At 51.7% G+C, this 12,714-nt stretch overlaps 1 protein-coding gene across 1 annotated transcript in view; it reads right to left on the reverse strand.

Moving 5' to 3' along the window:
* The window catches only part of LOC133341666 (pappalysin-1-like), a 168,833-nt gene that overhangs the window by 72,301 nt on the left and 83,818 nt on the right, over positions 1-12,714 (reverse strand). Inside the window, exons 12-14 of the mRNA XM_061550258.1 lie at positions 5,449-5,726; positions 4,781-4,984; positions 4,087-4,222 (exon numbers count right to left, since the gene is read on the reverse strand). Of these exons, the coding sequence (XP_061406242.1) occupies positions 4,087-4,222; positions 4,781-4,984; positions 5,449-5,726 (618 nt within the window). The remainder of the gene's footprint in view (positions 1-4,086; positions 4,223-4,780; positions 4,985-5,448; positions 5,727-12,714) is intronic.

A 12,714-nucleotide genomic window follows, 5' to 3' on the forward strand; every position in this document is an offset into this window, starting at 1 on the left:
ATCAATGAAAATGGGGTATGCCGATAGCATAAAAATGATGTGATAGAGCAAATCTGAGATCAGATTTGGAATCTGCACCCTGAAATTAGTCTAAAACAGCTGCAAAAGTCCAGGACAGAAAAAAAGTTTTTTTGTTGACCAGTGTAATACAGAAACTCTGGAGGCGAGGATTGGGGTGGAACGCTCAAAATCCTGTCGTTGCGAAACCCACTTGGTATGGGCGGCGATGGCACTCCAGGGACTCCTCTACTAACGGACGAGTTAAGTTCCAGAGGTCAGTTCGTAAGTCGATTTGTTCGTAAGTCCAACTTTACTCCTGTCGATTCCAAAACACGTTGTACGGCATCTGGTTGTTCACGTTCTGCAGATGCAGATGCCTCCACCGCCGCCATCTATTGCGCGGCGGTTGAACGTACGACTCTCGGTCCGAACGGGCAACTGGACATACACGGACGGGTTTGTTCGTATCTCTGAAAGTTCGCAAGTCGAATGTCCATAAGTAAATGAGTCTCTCTATATGCAAGCAAAAGTGTGGACCAATATCCATCTGACCCTTCTGGATGTGGGTTACAGTTTAGTTTTGCCCCCTCTCACACGTGTAGGAATTCTCCGAGTGCTCCGGTTTCTCCCTCGCATGCATGAACACTCATCGATAGGCTGAAGACATCTTCACATAAAGGCATTTAATGTGGGAACGCCGCTGAAACAAAGAGTCCTTGGACTGAGTTTTGGTTTTCCTTGTGAAATAAGTCATGTTTTTTTGTGGTTTATCGGAAATTCATGTCTAGTTTATGAATTCATTTAAAAAACCGAGTTTATTCCCAGCCATAGTTGACAGCAGCGAGCCAGCGCTGACGCACGTCGTCAAGTTTAGCCAAACAACCCCCCGATAGCTTCATCCATCAGTGAATTGGCGAAGGGGCTATACATTAGCAAAGGCGATTTACATTCATTGCTATGTTCAACTCATGAATCGTGGATAAATTATATTCTGTATTGCTTTATAGTCAGTGTTTGTCAAATGTTAAGTGTAATGGACTTACTATAAAAAATGTATACCGTACAGGGATTACTAACATTAAAACGGAGTATCCATATCAAGTGCGGATGCTTGTCACACAATTAGCCTACGCTCACGGCTATGTGACCTATTTTTCTTTCAGCTTTACGTGCTTAAATAGACATTGCAGGGGCTACTGGCATGGAATTTCGCTGTCTATTTTGACTCAACCCCCCCCCCCCCCCCCCCCGTGATTGACATACCGTTGGGGAGGCCTTCATCCAGCAAGTCGAGTTCCAAAGTGCTCTCAATTATTATTATTTATCACACAAACTTCATCCACTGGAGGCACCTTGACAGGGTGGCCTCACGCGTTTTTTTTTGTATCGTCACTGAACTGCCTCAACGTTGAGCCACGTAGTCAACCGGCTGGCTCTCGTCCTCGCTCTCCCACCGCCACCTAAGCACCAACATTTTTCCATGTTTCCCCATCATTCCACCCCCCCAAAATCTTCCCCCCCCCACCCCCGCCCGCTGCCCCCATTCTACCGCAACAGAAAATACCCTTCACCCTCCTCTCCCAACAAAACGAAACCGGCTAATGGTTGCGTGGGGCGGGGAACTGCCTGGCTAGCATCAGCCTTCAAAGATCACGCAGGAGAAGAAAAGGCACCACAGCCTCCTAAGGGGATATTTCAACGACCCCCCCCCCACCTCCTCCTTCCCCACCGACCCAACGCCCAGGGGAGACCGTTGGTGCAACTACCAGCCTGCGTGCATAATGGCAAATCCTCAACTTCCAAAACTCACTCACCGGCTTCCAAAAGGCACGTCGTCGCGCGAGCCTCCACCAAAACCTCAATTCTCAGAAACGCCGTGGCGACCTCCCAGGACAAACACCTGGCAATTAGCAGCTGCCCCCCCATTATTATTCGTTTAAAAAAAAAGCCCCACAATCGTCAAAAGTCTCCGAGCTATATGTACACATATCGTATATGGCCGTTAGTGTGTGATACGGATTGCATTATCAGCCTGAGCAGTGGTGTCACAGTGACGGTAATAATTGTGCCTGTTAGAGAGGAGCCAGAGTGTCATCAGCGTGTCACGTGTCTCGAGAGGAGGCCCTCTGGCCATCGAATGCACTGCAGCTTCCCACATCAGAACAGTGAGCGACTTCTTGTTTTGAAAATAAAGTTAGAAGAGATCACATTTTCTTAAAATCGACACACTTATCGAGCTGTGTCCATACCTAATATGAGCATTCTGCCCTTTGTTTACGCATATTTTCAGCATTAAAGTGCTTCTATTTCCCAGCTAAAGACATCTCCATTGGACCCCACCACTTTGGTGGCTGACATCTGAACCGTTCCTAGGGGCCCCCTCCTACACCAAACTCTGTACTGAGCAGGTTGGTGAAGTATGGTCAAACAACCCACACGATTGAGAAGTGTGGAGAGACCTTCATTCAGAAATGGGCTCTACATTATATTATTAATTCTGGTTAGCTAAGCACGTTATTATTTCGAAGAAAGCGAGACGTTTTAAAACCCGAACCCCAGGCTTTATTACATTCTGCTCAGTTGTCTGGAGTTTTTACAAATCCAGACCAATTAATCTGCACCTTCATAATCCGGATTTGTATGCATGCAATGCACATACGCCTATGACCAAATATCCAGGAATGCACCCAATCCCATCCAGTCTCGAAAACTAAGCAAGGGTTGAACCTGGATAGATCTTGGATGGGCGACCACCGCCTGCAACACAGGTGGCCACACAGAGTTGCGGGGCTACGTGCCACGACAGTATAGAGCCAGGCCTCATCCATTGCTGTTCTATGCAGTAGTTCCTCGTTTCACGCGGCAAGATGCGTTTCTGTAAAGTGGCGCGGTTCGAGCAAAAAAAATATCCTTGAGAGCGGAATTACTGAACCGAGTCGCGTTGGCGCTGTAAAAATCATCCTGCGGTCATGCCATGGTGGGACAAAGAACTGAGATGAGGGTACAACCACGTACTGCATTATTACACGCAACTGCATCATACCGCTTAGCCACGCAGCTCAAGAAAGTGTTTCGTTTTTTAGCGCTCAGAAACAGCGTTCTAACGGTGCGCGATCAGCGTTGTGCAAAAAGTGTTCCCCAATAGAAGAACCGCGTAACAGTCAAAACGCGTTGTGTGAACACCGCGCGTTAAACGGAGACTTTCCGTAACCTCTGCGCCAACCCCGACTGACCCCGACTGACCCCAGCATGGCGAAGTATGGTCAAATAGCCTCCACGACGCGCACGTTACGACGGACAGAGGCCCTCGTCCAGCAGCGCATCGGCAACAGGTCTGTGTACGTGCACGTAGAGGCTTTCAAGGGTATTTTGTTCAACCAGACGGGAACTCAAGAGACTAAGATGAGTCTCGTTTACAAGAGTGACCTACTGGCATTAGGCTGCCAGTGGTGGGGTGGGGGGGGCGATGAACAGCAATGTAGAATCCCAATTGAGTAACTTGCGGTGTACTTGTCAAATTTGGACCGTGATACGGCACACAATGGCCCACTCTTGTGAATAGCGTCACGGGATCTCTAACGTCCACCGTTAAGCAGACGGCACGCAGCGTTAATATTATTTCACCAGCAGTATTAACCTTTTCCTATTCCGATGAGATACGTGTAACTTTATCAGTACCGAGGCTAGCACAAGGCCATGCGGGGAGGGGGGTGTGTGGCACATGTTTGGCGTTGGCTATCGGAGAGTGGCGGTCGTGTCGTTACGGTTCTCTGCGGTGAGTACGATGTCCTTAAAAACAACGGCGCTACGCCTCTCTAAATAAAATTCATGCACAACCGCTCATGCGTTCCGAGATTCAGCGGTGAACGGGACAAGCACCCTGCATCTTGCAGACGTCCCGGACACGGGAAAGGGTTAACCAGGGCGGCCGCTGGATTCGAACCGCGAGCCTCTGCGACGAGCGGCGAAAGGCGCTCCCGCTGGGCCACGTCACCGCACACCGTGCACGTCACACGCATGCCGCACGACGATATTGAGTTTCGTGAAGTGAGGCGCTGACCGAGAGTTGCTGCCGGGATCACTTACCGACACTGTGGTTCCGGTCATGAGCGTCAATGAGGAAAACCTTCATCGAGTTGGATTCCCCAACAGCGGCGCCGGAGCCGTCGCTCGCTAAGTGCACAACGACCGCCAGGACTTGCATTGGGTGGAGGAAGTAAGCCTGCGAGAGGTGAGCACAACACGTGGCGGGATTAACGGCGCAGCCCGAAGACAGGCGGGTTCTCTCTTTCATGTATCTTGAAGACTGGATAGCATGGCGCGAAGTGAAAGCGTGCGTTGAAGAACATTGACCGGATAATCGGTGTCGCGCGAGTGTTTGTAAGTTCATATGTCCACGTCTTTGGACGGATAAGTCGTCTAAGACGGCTCCTGTTAATTTCAATTAATCAGCTGCCATTTGGAATGAGGTCAAAATATGAGAAAAAAAACAGATTTCTTCATTATTTGGGTCACTTGGTTTATTGGCCCCAAGCGAGATTCACTATGGGCCGAGTGTTGCGGTGAGACTCACTATGGGCCGAGTGTTGCGGTGAGACTCACTATGGGCCGAGTGTTGCGGTGAGACTCACTATGGGCCGAGTGTTGCGGTGAGACTCACTATGGGCCGAGTGTTGCGGTGAGACTCACTATGGGCCGAGTGTTGTGGTGAGAATCACTATGGGCCGAGTTTTGTGGTGAGACTCACTATGGGCCGGGTGCTGGGTGCGGTGAGACTCACTTTGAGCCAGAAGGCCTCGGGTTCGCCCCGCGAGTCCGTGGCAGCGTGTGTGCCTGCGGGCTGCACGGCGCCACCGGGGATGCTGGGCGCGTCTTGCGGGCCCTGCGGCTCCGCGTGGCCCGGGCCAGCGAGAGACTGATTGCACGGGTACCAGGCCCAGCCCGCCACCCCGTTGGGCAGCTCCAGAGGGTCCCTCACACACAGCTGGGCGGCAACGAGCAATCGGACATCGGTGAGTCATCAAACAGGGTAACGTTCATTTTTTTCGCTCTGATCGACAACGCTCGCGGGTTAAAGGTTAAAGGGATTGTTCCGACTGGAAAGAAAAGGAAGCGGGGCTTGGACAAGACACGGTTGGTGACCGATGTGGGAAAGAATGGTGATGGATTCCTAAATAATTATTGTCGTGAAGTGACGCCGTCAATGCAGTCATTACGGACACCGCGGCGAATGCAGCATCACCCATCCACTGATAATCATGAACATTTAAAGCGGATGACACGTTTTTAACTGCCTGCGAAAGCAATTACCAGGCAACCGCGGAAACCGTTGAATCCGTGAGCGTATCAACCCACGAGGCTACGCAGCCTGTAAACAGTGTCTCGGCTATCGTGGCGTCACCAAAAAGGGGCCGTCGCGCGTCAAGCGCCAAGCGCCAGCGGTCACACCTCGGGGTTGGCGGGTGGGCCGACGACAGCGCGGGCCGGGCAGTGCGTCTTGCTCTCGTGCGACGCCGTCACGCTCGCGGCCCACCGCTCGCCCACCGGCACCTCCTGGTTCACCATCGCCAGGCACGAGCCCATGCCGCCCCTGGCCTGCCCCCCGGAGCAGCGCGAGTCCTTCCAGCCGACGCTCGCTCCCTTTTCGCTCTCCACGACGGCGTCGTCGGTGTCGTCGAAATCATCCTGATCCCCGAACGATTTGACGTAGCATTCGCTGGGTTGTCCTGCAGGTGAGAACCACGGAGGGGGGGGGGGGGCGCAAGTAGATTTTTTATTTTTACTTTTTTTTTTCAACTGCACAAGCCGAGCCGTGCTGCTGACGTTCGCGCGCAGCGAACGAACTCGTGGCCGAGCCGACGACACAGTAACCGCCGTGTTAGAGCGTGTCCGTTGATGAAGCATGCAGTGACCGCGGCGTTTAGCCTCCACCTCTGGCCCGGCTGGGCCCGAAGCCATGTTTCAGCACGCGCAGATGCATCGCGCCGGCCAGCCCGTCAGGGTTTGGCTCCAGTTCGGCACCGATGATTGCCAGTGAAATACCACCCGTGCCATGAGAGGTGCCATGGTGGCTCGGCTCGGATACGCCGATGGAAGAGGGGTGTGAGAGTTGAGAGGGTATCTCGTCGCGGTAGAGAGGGCACACACAACGCTGCGACGACTCTTGCATTCATTACGCAAATTGTCGTTCTTAAAAGGGGGCCCGGAGCCCTTGTTAACAACTGTGAACTCCACATCTTCGAGTTTAATTAACCGCAGCTGTGTTTGTGCAGTCAATTGATTTTGGAATTTACGCCGTGTGTGTGTGTGTGCGGTGATGTTTCAGGAGTTTTGAAAAAAATCAAAAGTTACTTGAAAACGATTTCACCGTTAACGTAAATTAACACCGGGGATTTTATTTTGTTTACATTGTTACGATGAAAAGGTGAATTACCCATCCGATGGTTTCCAAATTGCTTCGAAGTATTTATTTCAAATGAAACAAAGTGACTGGACAATCGTCTACCTGTTTACCTTCACTGTTCAATACATCACGTGTTGTATTCAAGCACACATAATGTGTAAAATAAGTAATTGCTCATTCACTACTAAACATTAATTTTAATGATAATCAAGAAAATCATAAAAACTTTAGATGTTGCGTTGCATTGCATTAGAACCTATATATGTATAATTCTCAGAGCTGGAATTTAGCCAAATTAAATTTAAAAAGAACTTAACGCGTTGGTGTTTTTGCGTGAAGAGTCATCATTGATCAGGCGAAGACCGTCAACTCAATTATTTATTCAGCGCGTGCGTTGGCAGAACCCAACGGCATCGTCCTCAGGTCGCCACTAAGCCTGCCTGGTGAGCACAGTGCCCAAAAACATTTTACGTGACCATCTCACGACACTCGGGGAGAACACGCTTTGACCACGGGTGGTTGAAAACCATGTTGGAACCCAGGCTTTCGGTGGTGTCAGCTCAGCGTATCTGGCTGCCAAAGCCACCCCCCCACCACCACCACCTCATTCGTTGTCTGGGTTTACGATCTCGCACAGCCGCGAGCGAGCGAGCGAGCGGAGTTGAGCGGCTTGCGACATCCGCGCGGCCAAAGACCACTCGCCAGCTTCCTCGCCTGTCATCGAGTCGCTTCATCCAAGACCAAAAAAAAAATACACGAGGAAATTCTTGCATCGCGATGTCACACCCAGACACCGCTGAAAGTTATAAACACAGACCCCCGCGCGCCGCGGGAGGCGGTGCCTCATCTTAAACACTCAGCTGCACGACGTTGTTTGCAAGAGTTTATCACCGCGTGCATTTTTTAAATAGCATCTCCTCTCGTGCCGCTGCTGCAACTCTTCACATCGGCGCCATCTAATCTGCGTCAAAGGTGGGATGCCCCTGTCCGCTTGACAGAGTCCACAAATTCAGAGCTTCCCTCGCCTGTGTGCGCGTGCGTCTGCGTGCCATAACGTTTTTTTTTTAAAGTCAAATTCAAAGCGGAGCGAATGACTGTGCGGTGGCAGGAATGGTACCATCGATCCCTGCCGTAAAAACCGTCTCGCGGTCAAGGTGCGCAAGCTGATTAGGCTCTAACCCGCTACGGCACGTTACCTCCACGTCCGTTGATGTTGCCCAAACCTAAACAACGCGCCGCTGAAGTTAATCAAAGGTGCATCGCTCTCTGTCCTCTTAACCTACCGACACGTGTAAAAAATAAATAGGATACTTTTTTAACACCGTTAGATTCACGCGTAAAAAGTGCAATGCTCGAATTCACGGAAGAAGCTACAAAATGGGAATGTGAGCAGCTCTCCCGTGCGTTTTATGGTTTTGTACCGCGTCGTGTTCGGACAAGGTGTCCAACTTCGCTGCCCGAGAGCTTCCTTAATCAGCTCCCGGCAGCGGGAGGAGCGAAAACGTCGGACGACGTCGCGCCGAACATCGCGGCGGTACAATCCCCCCCCCCAAAAAAATCGATAAAACTCATCGGAGAACTGCGCAAGAAGAGAAAAAAATGAAACCTACGCAGCGGGAATGCAATAGACTGTGTTTTTCACAGAGAGGACGTGCGGAGGAGTTGTGACTCACGCATCGTCTGTCCTGCACGTTCAGGCTTGACCTATCCGTGCCCCATAGGGCTGTTATCTGCGGCTTTAAGACTACTTCCAGGCGCTTCTCCAACCGCCTCCGTTTAATAACAACCGGCAACCTTTGTCTTTCAAAAAAATCATAAAGGGAACTAAAGTGTTTATTTAGAAAGCGAACGAGAAAAACATATATTTGAGTAGCGTACTGTTTCTTAAAATTTCCCTTGTGTTGTTTTTTTTCACAGTCCTGCAGACATTGTCGACTATTATGCTCGGTGTGCGTACGAGGGTGCCAACGTAAATACGCAGCGCTACCAATGTTTTTGGTCCCCCCCCCCCCTCCTCCTCCTCCTCCTCTTCTGGAAAACCGACAACGTCGCTCCCCTTTGGCGTTCTCATGGCGCGTGTGGGAGACGCGTCCCGGATTGGGTCCCGATCGCGGTCGCGTCGCGCACAAAATTAAATGGGCCTGCACTCAAACGGCTGCACGTCAAAACCCCCACCGTAATTACAGGTAGCCGAACGGCCCTCGAAGTAACAACATAACGACCTTCAATGTTACTTTGTGTACTTAAAAGTAAGCTTTACCAATTTTCCAATTACTTTAATAGCATTACACCAAATACTCTCCAGTCAAACGATACTGCACGTGCACATGAATGCCGAAATACCATGGCAATTACAGCTTGCCCACGTACGCACATTGTCCTGCGACACGCTCAGAAGCCTTATTTGAAATTCGCTAACATTCCTAAGGCAGGATAGTTCCTTGTTATGTTAGAGGACTCGCATACTTTGCGGCTTTCAATAACTATTTGAAGGGAGGTGGGGGGAGGTTTCTATGAAAATTCACTACCCCGTTACGTTTCGTAAAGAGTTCAGGACGAGGTTTTTTTTTGCCAGGGAGGCTCTTGTTTCATGGAAATGTGCAAAGTGCTTACCCAAATGCCGCGCATTAAGATAATGACGAATCAAAACTACCTGCAATTTTTGTGCTCCCATTTCCGCCCAGGCGAAGTGGGGGGGGGGGGTAGTAAAAGCTCAAAAGCCGCGTTTATGCTTTCGTCAGTAGTTTATATTCTCCTTTTATTCTCCTTTGCCCCGTGATTTGCTTTGCCGGGCGTTAACAGCATCGGTTTGCTGTGGCGAGCGTCCTTGCTTTGTGCGTACGTTGAACTTATTTCGCACAGTACGTAGCCAAGCGTGCTTATCGGAGGTGTGGAGGGAAAGGACAACAAACCAAACACAAAAAAATCCGTTCTAAGAAATGAGGTTTCAAGAACTGATGTTTTGTGCGTATCCCAACACCGCTTTCCTTCTCCGTGTTTGTTCTCGTTGCTCTTTTGTTTCTGATTCCCAGCTGTAAATAAGAATGTCCGAGCAACAATTCAGTCTTGCCCTCATCAGCTTGACAGGGGAGAGGGGTCGATTAGAACAAACAAGGCCGAATCAATGCAAACGAATGCATCACCCAGCCGCTGCCACATTACCGTAATCGATACTGCGTTGAGTTGTTAACATGGGGAGGTGGGAGGGGGGGAATGAGGGATGGATTTGCACGAAAACACGCCGTGCGCATGCACACACACGCACACACACAACCCACGTGCATGTGGGTGTGTGCGTGTGTGTGCATGCACACCCAGTGCGCACAGAGAGATCCGTGCGGTTGGCGACGCAGCGCGCAAATGCTCTCGCAGTAAGGCAACGGATTGTTTTCGTGAACCACAAAAATACAAAGATCCAGCCGCAGCCGACACAGACCGTCGAAGCAAGCTTTGTTGGCGAGCACCTCTTTATTGCCGAGACGGCGCACATGATGCTGATGTGGCCAGCACCACGTACCCTCCCCTCCCGCCGCTTTTGTCTCTCCCCCGCCTGCGGTCAGCTGACGTTTTTGTTTTCTCTGAACCAAGTGACTAATTTTAAGCCTGAGTCGACCAAGGGGAGACCCAGGACCGGTTCTTAGCCATGGCTGGGAGTTGAACTCGTGCGGCCGGGTTTGTAGCGCAGTGCATTAGTCACTACGCCACTCCTGCACAGGTACACAGAGGCACGCAAATACGTGGACACGTGTGCACTTCCATTCCTGACTCCGTCTGCCCAGAGTCACTGTTTCGTCTCATCCGCACTGCGGTCAACCCACCAACACTGTAGGCCACAACATTTCTCACTCTGCCCCCTTTCCCCTCGCACTGCTGGAGACTCTGGAATTCCCTCCCATTGTGTTTTTTTTCTTCTCTTTGCCAAGTTCCTATAATAATGTTGCTCGACTCGGGAAACGTGTTAACGCCTATCCAATGCAAACGTTGATAACGGCGCCGTTTGTTGCTGCCCGCTCGGCATTTTGCGCCTGTGCTCAGCAAATGTTTAAAAAAAATAAGTCGTGGCAGTCCACACAAAGATCCCTCGTATAGCCGTGACAGACTGTTGGGGCAAGTGCTATTAGCGAGTAGCACCTATGAAGGCAGGAACGGCACACGAGGGGGTGATTGGCCAGCACCACGCCCGGACGCCTTTGTCTCCCTAGTGGCGATGTTTACACATCGCACCAGGTATTAATTTTAGGCTGAGTCGACCTAAACCGGTTCAGATAATCATCACTGGTGTTGGTCGTGAGCTGGAATCGAACTCGGGAGGGACCGGGTTCGTAGCATGGCGTGGCTCTAACCGCTGCACCACCGCTTCCCTAACTCAGTGCACAACACGCGCGCGTGCATACACATGCACACGCGCGCGCGCATACACATGCACACGCGCGCGCGTGCATACACATGCACACGCGCGCGCGTGCATACACATGCACACGCGCACGCGTATACACATGCACACGCGCGCGCGTGCATACACATGCACACGCGCGCGCGTGCATACACATGCACACGCGCGCGTGCATACACATGCACACGCGCGCGTGCATACACATGCACACGCGCACGCGTATACACATGCACACGCGCGCGCGTATACACATGCACACGCGCACGCGTATACACATGCACACGCGCGCGTGCATACACATGCACGTGCGCGCGTGCATACACATGCACACGCGCGCGTGCATACACATGCACGCGCGCGCGCGCATACACATGCACGCGCGCGCGCGCATACACATGCACACGCGCACGCGTATACACATGCACACGCGCGCACGTCAGGGCAATAAAAACAAAGAGAAAACGGAAGACTCAAAACAAAACGAAGACAGAATGCACCTTTGATCAATGCTTTCATGGGATGACTCACGCTGCTGTTATGCATTGCTCACTGTCCGACAAACTCAACCGCACAAGTAAACACAAGAAAAATGAGCACTCTTCCAAGCCTGCTATTGATTAACACCATACCCCCACAAGCAGCTCACACACACACAGCACAAAGACAACGATCCCTCCCCCCCCCGTATGGACTTTAACAGACTGTTGGGGCAAGTGCCGTTAGCGAGCCACCCTACGAAGGCCGGCGCTGTAGCACACGAGGGGGTGGGGGGTGACCAGCACCGTGCCCGACCGCCTTTGTCTCCCCAATGGCGATGCTTTTACACACCGCACCAGGTACTCGTTTGAGGCCGAGTCAACCTAGGGCAGACCCAGCAGGACCGGTTCAGATAACCGTCACTGCTGTTGGCCCGTGAGCGGAGATCGAACTCGCGTCGCCAGGTACGTAGCGCGGCATGCTAACCGCTACACGAGCGCTTCCCCATCGCACACAGCAAGCACAAAAACAAATATCCCCCGTGTAGCCCAAACAGACTGTTGGGACAAGTACTGTCAGCGAGAGAACAGCAAGCACTCGCACGCACACGCGCGTGCAGGGCATCCCGCGTGTACATGTGCGTGCGTGCGCGAGAGTGAACACTTTCCCTCCATCCTTCCCTCCTCCTCGCTCTCTCTCTCTCCTGAGAATAATATTATTATGTTGCAGTAAACCCTCCGTAGTCCCCCCCCCCCGGCCCCCCCGCTTTCCCGCCTGTAATCACATCACTCGAAATATCCCACGCACGCAAACAACCGCAACGCGAATGCACTCGCCGTAATTGAGCCGCTTTGGAGGTGCACGGACAAGCGGGAGAGGGTGGGATCGCTGCTGCTGCTGATGATGATGCTGATGATGCTGATGCTGCTGATGATGCTGATGCTGCTGCTGCTGATGCTGCTGACGCTGCTGATGCTGATGCTGCTGATGATGATGATGCTGCTGATGATGCTGATGCTGCTGATGCTGATGATGCTGATGCTGCTGATGATGCTGATGCTGCTGATGCTGCTGATGATGCTGATGCTGCTGATGCTGATGATGCTGATGCTGCTGATGATACTGATGCTGCTGATGATGCTGATGCTGATGATGCTGATGCTGCTGATGATGATGATGCTGATGCTGCTGATGATGATGATGCTGATGCTGCTGATGCTGCTGATGATGCTGATGCTGCTGATGATGATGATGCTGCTGATGATGCTGATGCTGCTGATGCTGATGATGCTGATGCTGCTGATGATGCTGATGCTGCTGCTGATGATGATGCTGATGCTGCTGATGATGCTGATGCTGCTGATGATGATGCTGATGCTGCTGATGATGCTGATGCTGCTGATGCTGCTGATGCTGCTGATGATGCTGATGCTGATGATGC

The sequence above is a fragment of the Lethenteron reissneri genome, chromosome 12 (genome assembly GCF_015708825.2).
Source record: "Lethenteron reissneri isolate LAM-NWPU_2019-01 chromosome 12, ASM1570882v1, whole genome shotgun sequence".
NCBI classification, from domain to species: domain Eukaryota; kingdom Metazoa; phylum Chordata; class Hyperoartia; order Petromyzontiformes; family Petromyzontidae; genus Lethenteron; species Lethenteron reissneri.